The sequence below is a fragment of the Nothoprocta perdicaria genome, unplaced genomic scaffold (assembly GCF_003342845.1).
Source record: "Nothoprocta perdicaria isolate Ctin4 unplaced genomic scaffold, notPer1 scaffold_156, whole genome shotgun sequence".
Taxonomy (NCBI): Eukaryota; Metazoa; Chordata; class Aves; order Tinamiformes; family Tinamidae; genus Nothoprocta; species Nothoprocta perdicaria.
In genome coordinates, this window is record NW_020454716.1 from 23,647 (window position 1) to 44,498 (window position 20,852).

General features: G+C 52.4%; 2 protein-coding genes across 2 annotated transcripts; one reads left to right on the forward strand and one right to left on the reverse strand.

Moving 5' to 3' along the window:
- The first annotated feature begins 498 nt into the window (after positions 1-498).
- On the forward strand, positions 499-1,546 carry MDK (midkine). The gene is made up of 4 exons (XM_026035138.1): positions 499-580; positions 682-843; positions 945-1,106; positions 1,515-1,546. Exons 1-4 carry the CDS (start codon positions 499-501, stop codon positions 1,538-1,540), a joined length of 432 nt encoding a protein of 143 aa, XP_025890923.1. The 3' UTR covers positions 1,541-1,546.
- Positions 1,547-3,017: 1,471 nt separating this feature from the next.
- CHRM4 (cholinergic receptor muscarinic 4) lies at positions 3,018-20,826 on the reverse strand. The gene is made up of 2 exons (XM_026035127.1): positions 20,812-20,826; positions 3,018-6,027 (listed from the first exon to the last, which is right to left on the reverse strand). The coding sequence occupies exon 2, from the start codon at positions 6,020-6,022 to the stop codon at positions 4,550-4,552; it is 1,473 nt and encodes a 490-aa protein (XP_025890912.1). The 5' UTR covers positions 6,023-6,027; positions 20,812-20,826; the 3' UTR covers positions 3,018-4,549.
- Between the last annotated feature and the right edge of the window lie 26 nt (positions 20,827-20,852).

The following is a 20,852-nucleotide window of genomic DNA, read 5'->3' on the forward strand; positions in this document are numbered from 1 at the left end:
AGGCTTGCAGTGCTGCCTGCTGTTAATGCAGCTATGGAGAAGGGGCCAAGTGTCGGTGCTGGCAGTGGTGTCCTGCAGTGACCACGAGCTGCTGGACAGTTTCAGAAGCGTTCAGTAAGGAGACTGAGCTCTGTGACAGAGGCAGCGGGGCTGGGAAGTGCTGGCCTAAGGACATCCTGGAGCTGGTACCTAGTACAGAGCCACTCCTGGCAGTGCTACTTTGGGATGAGGGACCGGTGTGTGCCCTCCTGGGCACATGCACATGCAGCCCGGGTGTCCTGCCAGGTGCCCACGTGCTGCGTGCGTGTGTATGTGGCTGGGGCCAGGGGATGCAGCCGTGGGCGCAGCGCTTCCGCTACATCTCCCCACAACGTGGATACTTCTGTGCTCAGCTCTCAGCGCCCTCGTGGCAGTGCGTTTGTTTTTGCTGTTTGTTGTTTTCTGCTTTCCGGGTGTCGCACCCTTGTCCCTTATCGTGTCCCTTCCTCCCTAGGCACGATGCAGGTCCGGGGCCTCCTCCTCCTCCTCCTGGCCTTGGTGCTTTTAGGCGCGACCGCCGAGGCTGGCAAAAACAAGAAAGGTGAGTGGGACACGGGGGCACTGGGCCTGCTGGGGCGGGAGGGAGGCTCTGGCTGTGCCCTGCGGGACAGCAGCGAGCCCCGGCTCCCCCTGCCCTTGCAGACAAGGCGAAGAAGAGCAGCTCGGAGTGCGAGGACTGGCGCTGGGGGCCCTGCACCCCCAACAGCAAAGACTGCGGCCTGGGCTACCGCGAAGGCACTTGCAAGGATGAGACCAAGAAACTCAAGTGCAAGATTCCCTGCAACTGGAAGAAGAAGTTTGGAGGTGGGTGTGTGCCCATTGCAACGGGCCAGGCCTCTGGCCTCCCTCGGAGGGGCTGGGGTCCCGTCTGTGTCCCGTCCTCACGTGTCTGACCTCTCTTCCAGCTGACTGCAAGTACAAGTTTGAGAACTGGGGTGGGTGCAGCGCCCAGACAGGAGTGAAAACCCGCTCAGGCGTCCTGAAGAAAGCCCTGTACAATGCCCAGTGTGAGGAGATTGTCTATGTGACCAAGCCCTGCTCTTCCAAGATCAAGACCAAGTCCAAAGGTCAGTCTCCAGCATTCCTGGCCCCAGAGGGCCCAGTAGCCTTGGTTAAATGCGCAAGGTTGGCTGTGCAGAGGATGTAGCATCACTGCATGCACCAGGCCCAGAAATCTCAACGGTGGAACACAGGAGTCTCTAGGGAGAACACTCTGTCCCCCAGCTCATCTCCAGCTTCAGTGGGGTGGGGATTTCCCCCCGTTTCTCCATGGGACTGGGGCAACACGTGGCTTTGTGTGGCGGGGTGAGGCTGCTGGGATATGACCTATGGGTCCTGCCCTTCTCCCTGCTGGTGCCGGTGGTGCCTGTGCGTTCCCTCCTGGCGCATGTATCCCTCCCAGGGTCGAGCGGAGGGAGCAGCTGGTGCTGCCCGGGGATGCGCTAACTCCTGTCTCCTTTTCTTACTGCAAGCAGCGAAGAAGGGCAAGGGGAAGGATTAGAAGGGAAGACCCCATCCTCGCCTCCACCTCCTCGACATGGTGCCTGGAAGCACACGCCGCTCGCGCTGCAGCCAGGCCCCTGCTCGGCAGTGCCTGGCTGAATGCCAGTCTTCCTCCTCCTCTTCCTCTTTAACCGAGGTGCCTTGTTCTAATCACTAGTTTATAGAGAGCAAACCCACCCCCTTCCTGCAGAAGGTGCTGTTTCCTGCCTGCTGCGCCGCTGGCACTGTCCATGCATCCTCCTCTCCTCTTCTTTGGGTTTATTTCAAGGCTTTCTGGGATGCACATCAGAGATGTACAGGGCTTCTTCCCATCTCCTTGCTGCAGATTTCAGAGCTGTAGATGGGGGAAAGACAGACATTTTCCTGCCTGGCCCATGTGTCCCCTTCCCTCCTGTCCTCTGTCATGTTTGACCTCTGTGTGTCTGCACCGGGGCTGCTGCCTCTCTGCCTTCATTCTCTGACTGGTGCTGGGTGGGAGATACCTCTCTATTTTTCTTTCTTTTTTTTTTTTTTTTGAAAAATGGGGTTTGTTTGCTTTTCCAATAAAAGTCTTTTAAAAAAATCAGGCTTCCAACCATAGTCCTTACACTGTAATGCAGTGTTGGAAACCCCAGACACTGCCATGCAGGCAGGTCCTTGCCCCTGGCATGTGGGGGAATACTGGATCTGCTCAGGACAGGCCTTCGCTTTTCCTTTTCTACCAAGGGCCAGTGTGGAAGAGAACAAGAAATGAGGGAGAAAGTCCTCAGCCAGCTGCAGAGCATTCACAGGAGCCCCCCAGTACCCGTGCGGACAGAGGAGCAGGGGGCTAAGGGACGGTGCCATGGGCCTGCTGGCTGTGGGACTGGCTACAAGCAGGGTACCTGGCTTGCAACAGTGCAGCATCCATGGTTCATTCCCCACCAACCCCCTTCCAAGGAAGGAAGTTTCCCCTGGAGCTTCAGAGGTTTCCCAGAGCTGTTCAGCTGCAGCGTGTGTGATGGGAAGGCCTCAGGCCTCTGGCTGCACAACCCCACCAGCAGCAGGGCCAGCATGGGTGCAAATGCAGCCGGTCTCTCCTGCAGGCCCCCGGGCAGGCCGGGGGCACTGCGGGCACAGAGCGGGATCTCACGAGCAGGGTGATACCCCGACCCCACGAGCAGGATGATGCCCTGATCCCACCAGCAGGACAATGCCGCTCCCCAGTCGCAGCGTAGAGAGAGCTGCCCTGTCAGCCCCCGCACAGGGCTGCATGGGCACAGGCGCAGCCCGTGTTTGCTGCGCCCAGGGAGCTCGCAGCCCAAAGAGCCTTGGTGCCACACGGTGCCCCCCACGGCGCCGCACGCACCGCCGTGACAGGGGCGCCCTGGCACGGCCGGGGCTGGGGGACGACGCAGTCACTCCTCACACGCCAGCGTGGGGTTTCTTGGCCCAGGTCTTTATTTGTCTCAGGGGATTCTGCTGCTGCAGTTGTAATAATTTTTAAAAAACAATCAAACAAAAAAACCTGCCAGGCGTTTTGGGTAATGCTTTGTAAATTATTCTAAAGGCAGCGTCAGAGAGCGGGAGGCCCCCCCTGGGTTGGGGAGCCTTTTTTCTAGCCCACAGGGCCCTGTCACAGGCTGGGGGCAGGAAGGAGGCACAGACCCAGAGCCGTGGTCCACACGTGCCAGTGTGCCCCAGCCAGGCCCTCACCTGTGCAGCTGTGCCCGCTCACAAAACACCTGCAAAAAATCTGACTTTGGGAGAAGCTGAGCAACAGTGATACTTGATTTGGTCTGTATACATAAATACGCTGGGACAGGGGCTGGACACGTACACTGAACCCCACATGCTGAGGACTCTGTGACAACACTGACAACAGGGTTACATCCATGTACAAAGATCAGTGGCCAGATCCTTCAGACACCCTTGGGTGTGTTGCTGTGACCAGGGCAGGAAAGGAGATTCCCCCTGTGCCCCACCAACCCGGTATGATCCAGAGGGCACCCAGCGAAGGTGTGTGAAGTGTCCGTCCACACCCGCAATGGGCAGCGGGGAGGGCAAGTGGGGCCCAGACGACACGCGGATCATCTCTGCCGTGTTACAGGGCCACTACCCTGCCCAAGAGCCTCTGTCTCTGCATTTCTGCTCTGCCCAGTGCCCTGTGCAGCCCTGTCCTCTGAGCAGCACAGCAGCTCCCTGTTTCCCTTCCCAACAGCAGTTACTTTATCATTCCTGCCTGGTTCTCAGAGGCCACATTCCCTCACGGTTGTGGAGAGAAATCCTACATGTTATCAGTGCTCTTCTCCGCAGCTCTAATTTCTTTCATTCTAGGAGATGACTTAGTTTTTACACCTCACCCAGAAGAGAGATGTTTATTTTGTCCATCCAACCATCTAGCCAACTGTCATTTCGGGGCAGAAAGGGTATGAGGGGTAGAGCGGAGTCAAAGCCTGGAGAAAAAACTTCCCATAGTCACTAGATCAGCATATCTCTAAAGGGAAAGAAAAGGGAGTCTGCAGCATCCATGAGGAGGCAATCTCGACTGCCTTGTGAGAGAGGCTGGGTGGGCCAAAAGGACTTTCTGTAAGCACATCCATGCCAGAGTGGTCCAAAATGGCTCACAAATGCTTGGCACCCATCTCTGGGGAGAATAAATGATTTAAGAGACTGATAAAAGCACCCAGTGTTAGGCCCTCCACAGGTAGACACGCTCTGAAGCCCTGCAGAAGGTCAGCTTGGGAAAGAAGAGGCAGCATCTGAAAAGCAGGGAACTGAGGCAGATTCCTGTTAATCCTGTATCCTTGCATCATCTTGCCTATGGTTTTCCCTCTGGTTCCCTAGGTGAGTCTCCAGGCCAAGGGTGACTAGAAAGCTGCAGCTCAGAGGTGTCTTGGACGTTTGTCAGCTTTGGGTGAAGGGCATCATCTGCATTCACTGCACAGTCTGCACTCTCGTGAGCGGGGAGCAGAGGACCCCCTCGCCAGCAAAGGAGGCAAAGGGAAAGATTTCCATAATTTTGCTAAAGTGGTCCCTGAGTGCCAGTTTATCTGGCTGTGCCAATGTTCCTGTATTGGCACATGAGAAGGTGCTTAAAAGTTTTCTTGAAAGTAGCATTGCAGAGGGCATAGCAGGCTGGGTTGATGGTGCTGTTGACATAGCAGAGCCAGTAGCCTATGGACCACACTGTGTCAGGTACACAGGTCTCACAGAATGTGTTAATAAGGACCATCACATTGTATGGAGTCCATGTGAGTATGAAGGCTAGCAGGATAGCAAATATGGTCCGAGTGACTTTCTTCTCCCTGGCTGCCATCTGGCGCTTCTTCCGTACTTGGCTCCTGGCGATACTGGCAAACTTTCTGGCAACATTGGCAGGGCGGCTGTTGGCCAGCGAGTTGTGTTCAGAGGCCCCAGCCTTAGCTGGGACAATCTCAATGGCAGTGACACATTCGGTGCCAGTTTGCTTGGTGACAATCTTAATCTTTGACCACTTGGAAGTTGGGTTCACTCGGGGGTGGGATGGGCTCTGCCCTTGCCCCACTGGCAAGATTTCTGTTGTTGGCTTGTCTTTTGTGGTCTGGGTCATGCTGACAGTGCTGGACTCATTGGAGGTCTCCTTCTCCTCATGATGGCCTGTAGCCTCTGTTTGGGCTGAGGTCTGCTCATCCACTTTTCCATTCCTCATCTCTTCCTTGACTTGCATGGCCCTCTTGGGAGAGTTGTTGTTGTTCTGTTTGATCAAGGGACCTTTGAGGAAAGTGATGGACTTGCCTTTCCTCTCTTTCCTGCTTTCAGGCTTGTGTCTCCTCACTCTGCTCCTGCTGGCCAGTGAGATGTGGATGTACAGCACTGTCATGATGACCACGGGCAGATAGAATGCAGCAATCGCTGTGCCAAAGGTCACTGCAGGGTTGGAGAGGAACTGGATGTAGCATTCCCCCTCGGGGACTGTCCTCTTGCCCACAACAAACTGCCAGAACAAGATGGCAGGGGCCCAGAGAATGAAGGACAATATCCATGCGGCTGCAATCATTAACCCTGCCATCTTGGTGGTCCTTCTGGCTGGGTATGTCAGGGGTTTGGTGACACAGAAGTATCGGTCAAAGCTGATGATGAGTAAGTTCATGACAGAGGCATTGCTTACCACATAGTCCAGGGCCAGCCACAGGTCACACACTACAGCACCCAGCGGCCAGTAGCCTTTGATGATATAGACCGTGTAGAGATTCATGGAGAAGACCCCAATGATGAGGTCCGCACAGGCCAGGCTGAAGAGGAAGTAGTTGTTTACTGTCTGGAGCTGGCGATTCACCTTGATGGAGAGCATCACCAGGATGTTCCCCACCACAGTGACGAGGCTGAGCGAGCCAGTGACCGTGACGATGAAAACCAGCTCCACAGTCTTGTAGTTGGTGGGAGACTGAATGGTCACCTCGGAGCGGTTGCTGGCAGTGAAGTTGTCGTAGGTCAGATTGGCCATCTTCATGTGCCAGGGCTGAGCAGAGAGGTTGTGCATGGACTCTGCAAGGGCAGAAGATACAGAAGAGAAGAATATTATATCTGGTGACCCACATGTCTATCCACATTAACTATGAGCTGCTTTAATTAATTTTAGTTTAGTCAATGCATCATCAACATAAGGGCCAGCTCTTTCCTTCTCATATTCTCTCTCTTTCCCTTTCTCTTGCTGTGCTGTTATGCTTTATTATCCATAAAGGCTACATCTACGTCCAGAAAGGCCATCTCTGCAGGTGCTATTTCAAGTTACATTTAGTATCCCTTGACGGGCACAGCCTTGGGAGCATCCCTTGGCCTTTTCTAGCCAAAAAAAAAAAAAAAAAAAAAAAAAAAAAAAAAAAAAAAAAAAAAAAAAAAAAAGGAAAAGATACACAAGGCCGCAGGGAATAGGGATATAAGGGAACGAATGAGGCACCATTAGAAAGTCCTGACCTTGGGCTTTCTTAATGTCAGCCTTTTCTCCGGCCAATGGTGCTGCACTGGGCAGATACCTTGTAGGAGAAGGGGACCCGGGGCAATGAACTGTCCCTGGTTTGGAGAGCAAGAGCAGGTGCTGAGGTCCCACCACAGCCCTTTGGCTTTGCAGAGTAGCTGTCCCTGGAGAAGCAGGTTTCTTTACCGAGGGGCTCCAAGGCACTGGGCACCACCTCAAGTCCTTCACTCCACCTCCTTAAAGGCTCCCTTGGCCTCACCGCCTCCCAAAATGAACCACTTGGCTGCCTGTGGTCGCAGTGGAGATTTTCAGTTTGTCTGTGTCTCTCAGAGCAAGATCTGCAGCCATCACTTGGGGGGGAGGGCAGATTCCAGGTGGCTGGAGAGGGGTCTCTTCCCTCAGCTCCATCTCTGTGGGTCCAGGGAGCATTCCTGCATTAGGGAGCCTGAGTTCCCAGGAGGGTGACGGGAGGTGGCACAAAAAAAGGGCTTGGATCCTGCAGCGTCTGCCCAGAGGAAGGTGCTGCCTGAGGCGAGTGCCACTGGCTACAGGGCCCGGCTGCCACACGCAGCAGTGCTTGAAGGACTTCAGGGCACAGAGCCAGGGTCCTGACCGGGACAGGATGTGTGGGCCTCAGACAGGCCCTGCTTGGCTAGCAAGTCATGGGCAGGAGACACCCCAAGCATCTCCAGCTTCCAGAGAGAGGTCTATCCCTGAGGAGAGCATCCTGCAGAGGGCACCAGGGCCCACACATCTCACTTGTGTCTCCAGCAGCAAACAGCTCCTTCCGCAGGAGGGGACCTGGGCCAGAGAAAAGAGCTCTGGTTGTAGCTCAGGGTCAGCCCTGAGGTTAGAGGCTGCCTCACAGTCTCTGAGCAGGTACAAACCTGGACTTTCCAAGCAGTTTGGGTACGTGCTGCCCTTCCAGGATGAGCCCTGTGGTCAGGCCTCTCCCCATGGGTCTCTCTTCTTGCCAGGGTGCTGCTAGTCAGTGAGGGGTTTTTCTCCCAAATTAAGCTCTCTAAGATGGACAATGGGGCCATCACAAGGCAGCACAAGGTATTGATGACTCTCCTCTTGCACAGTGAGGGACACTGGTATGAGCCAAAGGTGCCCTACACCTGCCTGGTTCCAAAAGCCACTAAGCCATACTCAAAACACCAACACAGGATCAATTACTTTCATGAAAGATGTACAATAACATAATTTAGAAATAAATACAGTCAATCCAAATAAGCCGATCCTACCGCAGCCTCAATGCCATGTGGGGTAAGTAGAAAGTTCTGATTTCCACTCAGCCAAAGTGCCTGTTCCCAGCAAATACATGGATGGTGTCTGCAACATTGCCTCTGAATGAGTACAAGCCAAACCCCTAATGTTTTCACAATCTATCCCTGCGGAGCACAACGTTTTGCAGGGAGATCTGTGGGCAAGTCAGCGAGCAGATCAGCCTGGGGAGAAGGTGCGTGTGTGGCTGCGATGCCTCCGAAACAAGCAGTGCTCAGGGACAGCATCCCCACGTTATACGGTCCTGCAGCTGTGACAGCAAGGGAGACATGCTTTAAACTGGATAGAAACAGCCAATTCACTCTGCTGCACAGGGTAACTTACAAAAGCAGCAAAAAATGATAAAAAGAAAGACTCTCTTCATCCAGACCAAAATGTATGTGATTAACTCCCAAAGAATTTGTTAAGAAGGGTATGGAAATTAAAAAAGAAAGCAAACAACAAAAAAAAAACTTAATTGGTGTGTTGGGCTGAAGGCAGGGGAAGCAGCACTGGGCTCCAGAGCCATTGTTATTCTTTTTCTTTGTCTCCTGGATCTTTAACAAAAGGACAGGATCTTTTGTGATGATTTTTACCATATAGCCAAGCACCTATTGAGAAATCAAACTCCCTCGGACTGCTCGGAGTTACTGACAGGACAGGTGGCCACTGCAAGACTCTCCTGGGGCCAACGAACTCTTCTGGAAGTAGCCCAGCCTAATGCAGGCATGCGCCCCAGAGCTAACAGCCCTGGCAATGGATGCACTTGCCAAAGCGTTTCTTGTTAAGTTAGCTTAACTTACAAAGCTGGCTTTGAATCCTTTGGACATCATGAAGTTGTTTTTGCTAAATGCATAAGCATTCTATTAACGCTCGACTTTCAAAAATAGATTTTGGAAAGAGCTGATAACATTTCATATTTTTAAAGTCTCCTTTAGAAGATGTCCTGTGCCTTTGGTTTGCAGTGAGAGTAGATTTTTTTGTTGTTGTTGTGAACAAGCATCCAAGATTTTAAGATCCTCTCTTTTTGAAGAAATGAAGAAATAAGAAAATGGAAGCATGATTGCTGAGATGATAAAACTGATACCTAAAAGAATGGGGTACCAATGTAGCTATTAAGGCAGATTTTCCCTTAGCCATGAATTAGGATTCAACATGCTGTGAAAGGACAGTGACAAAATCAAAGCTTCTGTGAACAGTGTGGATTTGAGGTAGCTGGTTGCTCTGTGCATGGGAACAGAACCACTCCAGAGAGGCTATAGCTGCTGTCGTGGCTGAGATTTTTCTTACATGAGTCACAGGAAAGCTAGTGGGTGAGGGATGCAGAAATACCTCTGTACAATTATCCTCTTAGAGTGTTACAAATGGCTTATGAAGACAAAAGAGCTTTTAAAAGAAAGCAACACCCTCAGGTAGAAAGAGAAGTGCTAATTATTAACCCAGCTAGGAAGCCCAGTGACGTACACACGGCAATGTCCTACTTTGTGCAGTGTGTGGCGCTCCAAGTGAAACCAAAAAAGCCACATCAAGATGGGAGAAAAGCTTTTTTTGCCTTCATACATTCTGGGCACTTAGCCAAGGAAGTGATAAGAGGTGGTAAATATATAAATGGGTTAGAAACATATAATCAGGGAAGCTTGGGTGCTGTTTAAATACAAATGAAGTGAGTTGTAAATTCTTAGCTTTGGTAACGTGGGAAGATTTAGCTGTCATTCTTGTAACATCTGATCAAACAATTGAAAAAAAAATCAAACATTTATCCCTACTCTTTCATAAGGAATTTGTACATATTGAAACAAAATCCTTTCTTTTTCTCTACCAAAATCTTTTTTTCACTTTAATTCATGAGAATTATTTTTGTTTTTAATTTATGCAGTAACATTCCATTTCAAGTGCATTTTGTTAATAATCAGACTCTTGAAAGAAGCTTGCAGTCCTAGCTGCACGAAGTGAGTGAGTCCAGCTCATTCAGCCACACAGAATCTTAGAATCATTAGGACTGGAAAGGATCTTCGAGGTCTTTGAATCTGACCTTAAGCCCTTCGATACTATCCCTGTTAAACCATGTCCCTAAGTGCTGCATCTACATGTTTCTTGAACACTGACAGGGATGGTGACTCCAGCACTTCCTTGGACAGTCTGTTCCAATGCTTGACTACTCTTTCTGTATGGAAGTTTATCCTACATAAAACTGTCTATAAATTGCCAAAAAAAAAAAAAAAAAAAAAAAGACAAAAAGACTGTGGTAGCCCAACTAAAATGTCTTTGGAGGCCAGTCACAGGTCAACTTGGAAACTCGTGTGCTGAGAGGAAACTGGATCCTAAAAAATGAATAACTTTGGATGGTGTCTTGAAAATGAGATGTCACTGAAGGGCAAAAATAACAAAGTCCTCTCTGACAGGTAGATGGGAGAACGGCAGCAGGTAAGGGTGCTCAGTCAGAGCAGGCTGAGTGCTCTTGTTTGCTCCTGACATGAAAACACACATGAAAACACAGCACATGCAAACGTCCAGCAGCCTGATGTGGAGGGAGACTCTGCCTGATGCTGTCAGCAAGAAGACACATACAGCACTTGCAGTAATCACAGACATCTTGGCTATTTTCTGCCCTCCAGAAAAATCAGGCATCTTTTCTTTCCTCATCTTTTGCTTTTCCTGTCCTGCAAACTCTTTTTCTGCCCAGAACACTCTTTGCTTGCCAGGATAGCCTGTCCTACAGAGATGCTTTACATCTACGACTAGAGCAGGCAACTCAGTCTAGAGCTGTAAACAGGCCAAAGATGGCATGAGTTTGCTGGGTCTCCATGTGGCTGACCAAGACGTAGAATCATAGAATCATTACGGTTGGAAAAGACCTTCAAGGTCATCAAGTCCACCTGTAAATGTTCATGGTGTCTGTAGAGCTGCAGCAGCACGGCCACAGGGGAGGCACTGAGGACACACTGTGCAGGTTGTGTTTGGGCTCCTTTGCAACCCTTTCTGAGTAAATTTGCCTGTCTTTGTCCTAGAGGCTACAGGACACCCCTTTAACAGCAAGCACCTCAGCTCCTCGCAGCTGTTTTTATTCCCCTGTTGTCCTCCCTTCTCTCCTCCCCAAGGACAGGCAGACCCAGAGCCCCTGGGGGAGTCTGCTGGCATGCAAAGCTATCTTCATTCTTAACATTTCACATGATTTAATAGCTCCTTGTATCCCTCACCGTGTTTTTATGAGAAGGGAGAATTTTACTCTGGATTGCAAGGGGACTGACCTGGCGGGGAGGTTTTTGTGCAGCTGCCAGCTATCTTTGATGTGTGCTATCTAGAGAAGGGGATACCTTGGCCCCTCTGAGGCCAGTTTAGCCCTCAGAAGTGGTCCTGAAGCTCAGGGAAGCATGGGAGTGTGTGTGTGTTAGTGAGGTACTGGGCACGTAGATGGGCCAAGGCCAGGCACAGCCCTTGGGCTTCCCAGGGTTAGAAGGCAGCCAGAGAGCCCCAGCTCTGCCTGAACACAGCAGGATGTGCCCAAGGATGGAGAGAGCAAACGGCAGAGCTGGGGTGCTGTGACTGACCCTCCAATGCTTTCCTGACAGGCACATCACCTGCAGCCACCCGCAGATGGTGAGGGACCTCTCCAGCCTCCAGACACCCACATGTGACACAGAAAGGTGGAAGGCTGCTTCCAAACCACCCTCTTGCCTTACAACACGCTAAATCCCTCCCCCATGTCTGCCATGCACCCATCTCTCACCTCCTTCACGTCCTCCATGCTGCATCTTCCTCTCTGTCCTAATCTCCCTCAGCGCCCTTCTCCCTCTGCCCCTTCCCTCCACATGGGCACCCGCCAAGAAGGAGATGCAGCCTTGGTAAAGCCCGGATGACATTTCAGAAGGGCTCTGAGGGCTGATGCCTGACAGAGAGCACGACCTGAGGCACAAATTGGATTTACTCCTGGCACTCACAGTCCCTCGTCCCTCGTCTGCAGCGCTCAGTGGGTGCCCTCCCAGACTCACTTTCACCAGGGAGCTGCAGCAAACTCAATCACTGGCCTCCTCCCTCCCTAAGCCTTTTAGCAGTGATTTATGACTGTTTTTTTTTCTGCTCTCCCTCTGAGCCATTAGGAGCCTTGGACTTCTCATGGATAAGATCTTTTGGTTTAAGGGTTTCTGTGGTCCCAGCACTGCAGTCGAGCCATTAGCAAGCATATGCTCAAGGAAGGGAAATGCCTTTCCCTTCCCACACCCCTCTGGTGGATTATGGATGAGGAGAGGGGCCACAGAACCAAGAAGAAAACGTTGTAAATAGGGTGTGATCCACCTTCCTTGGGCAGCACTTTCTGTGCCAATATGCCCATTGCCCTGTTCTTCCTTTCCCATACACTTTGTATACAGCCCTAACAAGACTCTATGGGTTTTCAGCCTCCTGCAAAGTAGGCATCTGGCAGCCCACTGCCAGGTAGGTAAGGAACAAATCCTACCATGAACTGCTAATGATCATCCTGTACCCAAAAAACACACATTAACTGGAAGCAGGCCCTCCATCTGGTGCAATTAGTAGCTAAGCACCTGCTGAGCGCTCACAGTGTGTGAGACAGAGGGTCCGGAAAGCTGCGCTCCCTCCTCCCCAGCCCATCACCTCTCCCTGTGTGACAGAAGACCTGCTTCCTTCCCATGGCTTTTGCCATGGCTAGTTTCCCACCCGCTTCCCTGGCGCACACACAGCCGTGCACAGACACCTACAGCACCAGGTCAGGGGAAAGGTGCTGGTGTTGACACGCATGCAGGCTGGTGGCACCTCCATCTGCAGCACTAGCCCCTGGAAGGAGTTGCCGAAGGCAGGCTGGCTTGGAGAGCTGCTGTCCGAGCGCTGCAGTCACCTCTGGAGAACAGGCAGCCGTGGGCAAGCGCTGCAGATCTCTGGAGATAACTCGGTAGCTCCACAGCCCACACTGAGGCCGTGTGCTCAAACCAGGCTCTCTAACTGTTCCTCCTGGCCCGAACTCACTAAGTCCCTCTTGCACAGCCAAGTAGCACACTTGCTTGAGGTGGGATATAGACCCCCCCAAAAGAAGCCACTCACCCCTTAAGAGCTGATGCTACTCCTGCCAGTCTCTGCTGCTCAGTGTCTCTTGATGCTGCTTCCCACTACATGCAGCCCTCCTGCTGCACCACGATGTCCCCCTGCCCTCTCCTCCACCCCAGGTGTGGCCACCTTCTCCTTCAAAGAGCAAAAAATGCTCTTTGCCCTGTCTCTGTGCCAGCCTCAGTGCAGGACTCAAGACACACAGCTGTGTAGACTGCAGGGCTTGGGGATGGGGATGGGGCGGATGGAGATGCAGATTCATGTCTGCGCTGTGCATGGCTCGTAAGGAGGCCTCAGGAGATGAGCAGGACTGTGCACACACCCAACATCGATGAAGGACATCACACATCACCACGTGAAACAAAGCTCGACACTAATGCGTCTGCCAGAGGAAGACGTTCATAGAAGGACAGGAATTAGATAAATCCTTTGCATTCTCAAGGAATATGAGCGTAAGCTGCTCCTAGGGGAGATGGGCTTTTGATCTGTGCTTATTAAATCAGGACCTTTGGAAGAGCAAAGCTGAAAAACACTGAGGTCCCACCCAGCAGTGAAGGGGTTGATGTAGCCACCAACTTCTGGTTAGATAGAGCCCTGTAAACTAGAGATCATCACACATCACTTGAGATAAAGCTTTTCCAGGGGCTAAACTCAGTTTAACTCTCTAGGAAGAAAGGAAGCTTCCCCACTCCACTCCTTGCTGTAGGGGCAGGGAAGCCCTGGAGCATCACACACACCCACATTCCCAAGCACAATCTACTGCATTCCGAGGATGGGGTGGCCTCAAAGACACAGCTGATGCTACCTCTGGCCCAGCCGTGGGTTTTGCTCAGCCCCTTGCAGTGCAGGTGCTAGATCCTGATCCGTACCCTGGAGCAGGGAGCTCTGAGTGGTTCACAGCCCGTGGGAAGCAGGTTTTGGTCACGGTGCAGGGACTGATGTTCACAGGCACACGCAGCCCAAGGCAGAGCTCCAGTTGGGTGGGGAAGGTTGAAGGTCAAGGGTAGTGCAGGGCTAGACCAAATCAGGGCTGAAATTGCTGCTAAAGGAATGTGCCCTAAGCAGCAAAAGGCCCTGTAAGAACCATTTCAGCCCAAATCCCAGCCTCCCCTGTTTATCTCGGCCTTCCTAAAAGTGCCGAGAGGGTAAAAATCTAATGGGATTAGTTCTGTCATGTTAAATTGCTAATGTAATGCAGGTCTGAGCATTTAGTGCAGAGATAACTGAACTCTGAGAAAAGGGAAGAAGGGAGAGAAAGGGAGAGAGGGAGGAAAGAAGAGAGAGACAGGAAAAGGTGGGGAAGTGCAGAAAATGCTAAACGGTTACTTATGTTTGTGGTGTGTGTGTGTATGACACAAAGGGAAGGAGGGAGACTGCAAGGAGTGAGGGTTTGTGGTGATAACTGTGTTACCTAATACTCATTAATTAGTTACTGAGTCACGGCAGCAGTTTACATTTAGTGAGCGATTGTTCTGGTTGACAGATTCACACCCCTCAAAGAGTGTGAAAATATAGCTCCTAGATACCAGTAATAGGCACCTTAGAAATATGATAGATGGATGGAGAGAGGGGGAGAACACAGGGCAGGAGGAGGGAGCAGAATTCCTGGCAGTGGGATTAGCCTGGGTTTGCACAGGCAGGGAGGGCTCTGCCTGGCTGATGTCAGCCTGGGCAGGCTGCTCCTGCGCCTCTGCACCGGGAACCATTAAGGCAATAAAACAAACAGGAAAACAGAGAGGAGAACAGCCAGCGGTATTTGCTCCATTAAGATGCCAGGGCTCCCTGTGCCCTCCAAGCTCCAGCTGGCAGCCAGCGCTGGCACCTGGTCAATGATCCCTTGAAGTCCTTATCTATCTCTAAGCAAGACATGATCCACCTCCCTGGCAGCACAGCTCATCACCAGTAATGTATGGGATGGATCCAGGCATCTTATTTGTTTCCATTGAATAATTTATTCCTGTTTCTTTCTCTATTATTCAAACAGTTCTGATGAGGTGAAAGAAAATTCCTCTCTCCCCACAAGCCACAAGTGGGGCATCTCTCACAGTTTTTGCAGGAGCCACCAGACAAGCAGAGGGCAGGAGAATGGAGAATCAGTCATCTTTGTACTCAGCCCATTTGCGCTTCAGAATTTGAAAATTCCTATATTCACTGCCCGTGAGTGTTGCAGTCACCTAACCTGACTACCAGTGCAAGCCACAAGTCTCCCCTATATTCACTGCTGTTTCTGGCTGCCTGGCTGTCACTGTATTCCAAAAGAAAAACAAGAGATACCATCCAAGCTGATGTCAGTGCAGCCATGAGAAACACCTGTGGGTCAGAGCCCATTGCTTTTGTTCCACACGTGTAGGTAGTGATCACTCCAACAGATCAATATTAGCACCTATAGATTGCAGCACAGGCCCAGCACAGGGGCCAGCTGAACGCCCACCCTGCATCTCCCCCTGCCCTGGCACTGCTACAGCCTCATGGCCGGGCAGGGCACCCCCTTCCCTGATACTCCCTGGGTCTGCCCAGATCTCTAAGGTGTTTTGCATCACACACAGTTCACAAGGAGCTAAGACACACTCGTGACATTATGAGACACAGAAATCAGTGAGAAAGTGTTTTTAAGTGTTCAAAGCCTCATATACAAATACTCTTCCAGCATATTGGCCTTTCTGACAGTTGATTAACCATCTGCTACTCATTTATTAGTCCCAATAAACAATCTATAAACACAACTCTAACAGAAAGTGCACTGGTCAAATAACATGCGGAACAAGCCTTAGCCTTACCCCGCCGGGCCCGGCCCCTGGGTGCTGGTGGCTCGCGAGCAGCTCCCACGGCAGCCCCGGCTCCCGGGGCCCCCATCCCTGGGGAAGAATCCAGCGGGTCTGGGGTGCCGGGGCCCAGCTGGCGTGTCACCGCGCCGCCCGGCCGCCTGCCCAGCGCTGCACCAGGCCACCGCAGGGCCGCACGGGACGCCCCGGCCCGTGGCTCCTGTGGCCTCGGGTGCCAGGAGGCAGCGAGCGGCTCGTGGGCGGCTTGGGATCCGTGCGAGGCTTTCGGCTGTGCTCGCGTGGAGTGATGCTTCTCCTCTCCTGCCTACTGCATTAATCCTCTCTGCCTCAGAGAGATGCTCACGTTCTTTTATATCCTTAGGCTGAAGCTTTAATAGGACCCAGCTGTTTCAAGACCGTGCAACAGAAATAACCCTGCTGCAGCTACAGGTCCCACTGCCGGGAAAGGCTTACGGACTCGGGCAGCAGGGAGGGCAAAGGCCGGTGGGGATGACAGAGGATTACAGCAACAAGTGGCTTCCTGGATTAGCGGGGCTCTCCCCAGGGAGAGGCTAGTGTCCAGTATCAGAGGCCCGTGGGACAGGCAGTGCTGCAGGAGAAGCCTGGGGAAGGTGCACACTTCCTTCCCCAAGACAGAATAACACTTTCGTGGCATCCAGGCAACCCGGAGGCAGCCACAGCAGTGAGGAGCTTCAGACAGTAACAGGTTTTGGATGGGACAGGGACAAAAGGGGACAGATGACAGCAGCTGGAGAGAGAGGTGTGAATGCAAGACCCCAGTGCCTGCTCAGTGCCTGCCAACCTGTCCCTGCTCCCTTTCCGCCAGGCCCCCGCTCGGCACAGCTCTGCTCCCTTGCTGTGCAGGGTTTAGGCAGGTCTGTGAGGACACCGCAGCCAGGCAGGGCTGGGCGAGATGCTCCCATCCCACGGCCTGCGTGGCAGCCTGCACAGCTGGTGCAGGGCAGCAGGAAACAGGGCGCGGGCAGCAGAAGCCGACGTGTGAGGGCAGAACCGCAGCCCTGCTGGCTCCTGGCTGGGCAGAGAGGTGCTGCTCTGCTGGAGCTGCCCAGCCTCCCCCAGGTGACGGCCTCCCCTGGCCCCAACGTCCCCCAGCCTTCAGGGCCGAGTGCGGGGCACCGGCAGACGTGCCGGAGCTGGAAGCCTTTGCAGGTCTTGGCTCTTTGCTCACCGAGCTCAGCTCCTCACAGGACCCACGGCGTTAAGAGCTCTGCTCTCTCTTGCTGGAGGATGTTGGTCCTCTGGCCTTTCAGGACCCCTGCGCTCACTCTGCAGGGGGTGCTGAGCGTTGGCTTCAACCATTTCACTGCCTGAGACCAAACACAGCAGTGGAGGGTAGGACAGCACCTACGAACAGTGGGACAAGGCCTGTACAAGTCCACAGTCTAGGGTCGGAGACAACTGTGCTAGACACTGTTCCTAAGTACTAGAGAATCAGGGCAGCATCCCTTTTCTGTCAAATAGAGACTGATGCCAATAGGATTTCATTGCTCTGCACTTCTGCACATACTTCTCTGGCTTTATCTGGGACTGAAAATAGCATAACTGCCAGTGGAGCAGAGATCCAAACCATCCTAAAACCACTAGAGAAAGCAAGATGCACAACACGTTCTTTTCAATCTCAGTCATGCACAGACCCTACAAGGAGGCCTGTCCCTCTGAGGCCGGAGTCAGGCCGTTTGACTGCCTTTCTAAGGGAACTAGCTAATACCGACATCAGGATGGTTTCCAAGTGAGTGGTCACTGGAGCAGCGCTTTCCATCCCCAAGCAGCTGCAGTGGGAGTTGCTCTGTGACCCGGAACAGCACGATGGAGGCCAGGACATTGCGTCTCCAAAACGGTATTTGCAGACTTTGTTATTGCAACTAGAACTTTCAATTTCCCACAGAATAATCAATCTAACACCACCTAAAGATGAAACTACACAAACCAAGACAGCATTAACCCGTAAATGTACAGACAGTACAGTTGACTCTTGCTCTGCCAATCACAAATCCCATCAGTAATTTCTGACACACATGTTGTCTTCCAGATGCCAACAGTTGAGGCACCCCTTGTTGTCAATGTAATGTGCAAGCTGTAAGGTGCTGCAAATTACATTTAATTTAATACCAGTTGTGGTAACACAAAGGCTGTTTCCCTGGCTAGATTTCTTATTTTTATGGTTTCAAGGAGCTCTAGCAGAACCCACTTTGCCTGAGCAGCTCAGTTTGGCAGTTCGGTGTGGCTTAGGTAAAATTCCTCCGTAAAGGTCAAAATTTCCAACTCCTTCACTTCCTGCATGAATGAAATTCATCTATGAGCCTCTTGAAGGCAAGGAAACAAAACAGTGTGTTTCTCATGGTCCTCCCCAACCCTCTCTGAAGCACAGAAATGATGAACAGGGTTGCTGCTGGTCCTCTACTGAAGGCCTATCTTAGCCTTCCTGGTGCTCGGGAAGGGGGAGACGGAAGCGAGGCAAAGAGTTTGTGGCATCTCTGCTCACTGAGCAGGACTGAGTCCCATGCTGCTCAGGAGGAGGAGATTGATGGGGGCAAGGGCATGGAGAGATTGCAGAGTCAACGTTGCTCACCCATGTCGAGCTTGCAAGACCTCCAAAAGTGATGCAGGGATTGTTAGGGTAATAATGCTTTGTGTGTGCAGCCACTGTGTTTGAAGACTTTGACAGTAGGTAAAGGGTGGAAAAAAGTAAGTGGGTGGAAATGACTTGATTCCAACTTCCACTTCTTTGCTGCCCCGGTTCCCACATCCTTGTAACTTCCTGAAACATGTTCTTTAAAATGTATTTTAGACCCAGTGCAGAACGGATATTGAAATGCACAGCAAACCGCTTCCGTTCGATTTCCAGAGAATGAAAAGGGCAGATCACCACGCCAAAGTACAGAGACTTTGTTAAGAATAAAGCCTGCTTCTGCAAGAGATGCCCATTAAAGCTCTGACTGAGAGCGGCTAAAAGATCATGTTTGTGTGTGTGAAACTCTTGCAGCATGTACATGCGTGCGGAAAGTCAAGCTGCAGTTGTGCCCAAAGCAGCAGTGTCGCAGCTGGGGCCTCCGTTCCCCTCTCCTCTCTTGCTGCTGCTCTCCCCACTGTCCTCCCAGCCGTGCAGCTGCCTCGCCAACTCCGCTGGGCACAATAACCTGCTGGCCCAGCCCTGTTCACCTCTGTTCCTTGCCATCAGGGAAAGAAGGGCTCCAAAGCAAAGATGCTAGATACTAGTGTGCATCATATGTCCTTCTTTTTCACTATTTTTACCCCTCTTTTCACTATTTTATCTCTCACCCCCAGCCCTTTTCTTCCCCTGTGGAGAAGTTTGTCATTTTTCTTAAAAACCAAACAAATAAATAATAACAAAAACAACAAACAGAAAACACAGCTATGACAAAACCAGTATCAATAGGATCCTTGTGGGGACAGCCTAAAGCAAAAATCACGCTCCTTCTGCAAACTCAGAGTAATTGGATCACAGCATTAATTAATCATTTCAGTTCATCTCTCTTCTGTGAGAGAAAACAGACAGGCCAAGTGATAGGGCCAGGGCCCCTCGTGTGAGCAACCGAGCCGCTCCTGCGGGTCCCTTCGTCCTTCCCGCTCCTGCCTGGCTGCCCGCGCACCGGCTCGCTCCTCGTCCCGCACTGCCCAGCACACCGGCCACATTCCTGCTGGGCTCGCAGGGCAGGAATTCCCCCTGCACAACCCCCTCACTCGTATCTACCCCCATGGCCCTTTCTCCTCCCCGTGGGAGAAGCCCTAGGGCTCTGGCCGCCAGTATCGCTGAGTGGTGAACATGGACTACATCGCTGTCTCTTACAAGAACTTTGTGGGTGAAAATATCCACTCAAGATTCACTGCATTTTGTTGGGACACATATGGGGCCGCAGCCCAGGCTGCAGAGCCACAGCAGGAGCTCCAGTCATGGCCAGTCAGTGCACTGGAAAGCAGGAGGCGATGCCCAGCAGCAGTGACAGCTAAGAGCATCTAGCTGTTGCCTCAGGTTTAAACATGAGCATCATCAGTGATAAGGTGAAAGCCTGAGCAGCCCTTCCCTCACTCCCCTCCTTCTGCCAGTGGAAACAGGAGAACCCGAGTCATTCAAGGGGGTCACTCTGGGCATGAGACAAACCGGGGAGCCTCTAAATGTCTAACCAGAACTGCCACTGTTGCGAGTGGCCAGCAGGGCGTAAGGGACGTTGGCTGTTGCTTTTCTCAGGCAGGAAAGTAACTGCCTAGGCATGGTGTTTGCAAAGAACAGCTAGGAGAGGTGGCCACGACAGAGCATGCAATAAAGCAGGCAGCAAGAGAAACCAACATCTCTCTGATTAAAAAAAAAAAAAAAAAAAAAAAAAAAAAAAAAAAAAGAGAGAGAGAGAGAGAAGAAGGAATGGCACGAACTCTTCCTTGACTTGAGGCCAATGTCATTATTTTGGGAGCAGGGAGGGTGGGGCTGCCTGGTTCTCCCGGCCATGGCCAGCAGCAGCAGAGACGAGGGCAAGCATGGGCTGCACAGCCCGGGGCCAGGGGGCAAAATCCCCTTCCTTTGCATGCCCAACCTGGCAAGGTCTCTGCAGAGAGGCTGGATGGCTTCTGATCTGTAGTCTCTTAAAGTCCTGGGAGATGTCCACAAGGCTTTCGTCCTCGGTAGGGACAAAATATGCAAAACATAAGAGATATTTTCCCTGCTGCTGCTACTGTTGGAAAATAAAGCAAAGCAGAGAAAAACTGCAAGGAGCTTCCTGCCCAGAAAACAAATCTTTTTCCAAGAGAAGTGGCTGGGGAGCAAGTAGTCCTCACATTAGGCACCTCGCTGCGAGGGATGCCTGCCTCACTTGGGCACAGGTTGCCCGTGTTCCCCTCAGGCTCTTCTTTTCCAGTGCAACAGGGCCCGTTCCAAGGAGATCAGAGGGACCCGAGGAGCCTTGGACTGGGGATCCCAGGCGGTGCTCCCGGTCTGAGTGGGAGCCGGGAAGCGGAGCTGTCAGACCGCGTGCCAGGGCCACGGCAGGGCTGCCGCCTCCCCTCCAGCGCGGGGCAACGAACCGGGGGCAGCACCCGGGGCTGCAGGAAAGTTGGCACGGAGACACCCTCCCTCCCTCCTTCCCTGCCTCGCTCCCACCCCGCCGCACTCCAGGACGGCCGGGATGCTCCACGGCCGGGGAAGCCCCCCCACACCCCGACACAGGCAAGGCGCCCCCCGCCCGCCCCGCCGGGGCTCCCGCGCCCGCGACTCACCGGGCAGCCCCCAGGGCGCGGGCGCCGCGGCCGAGCGGTTC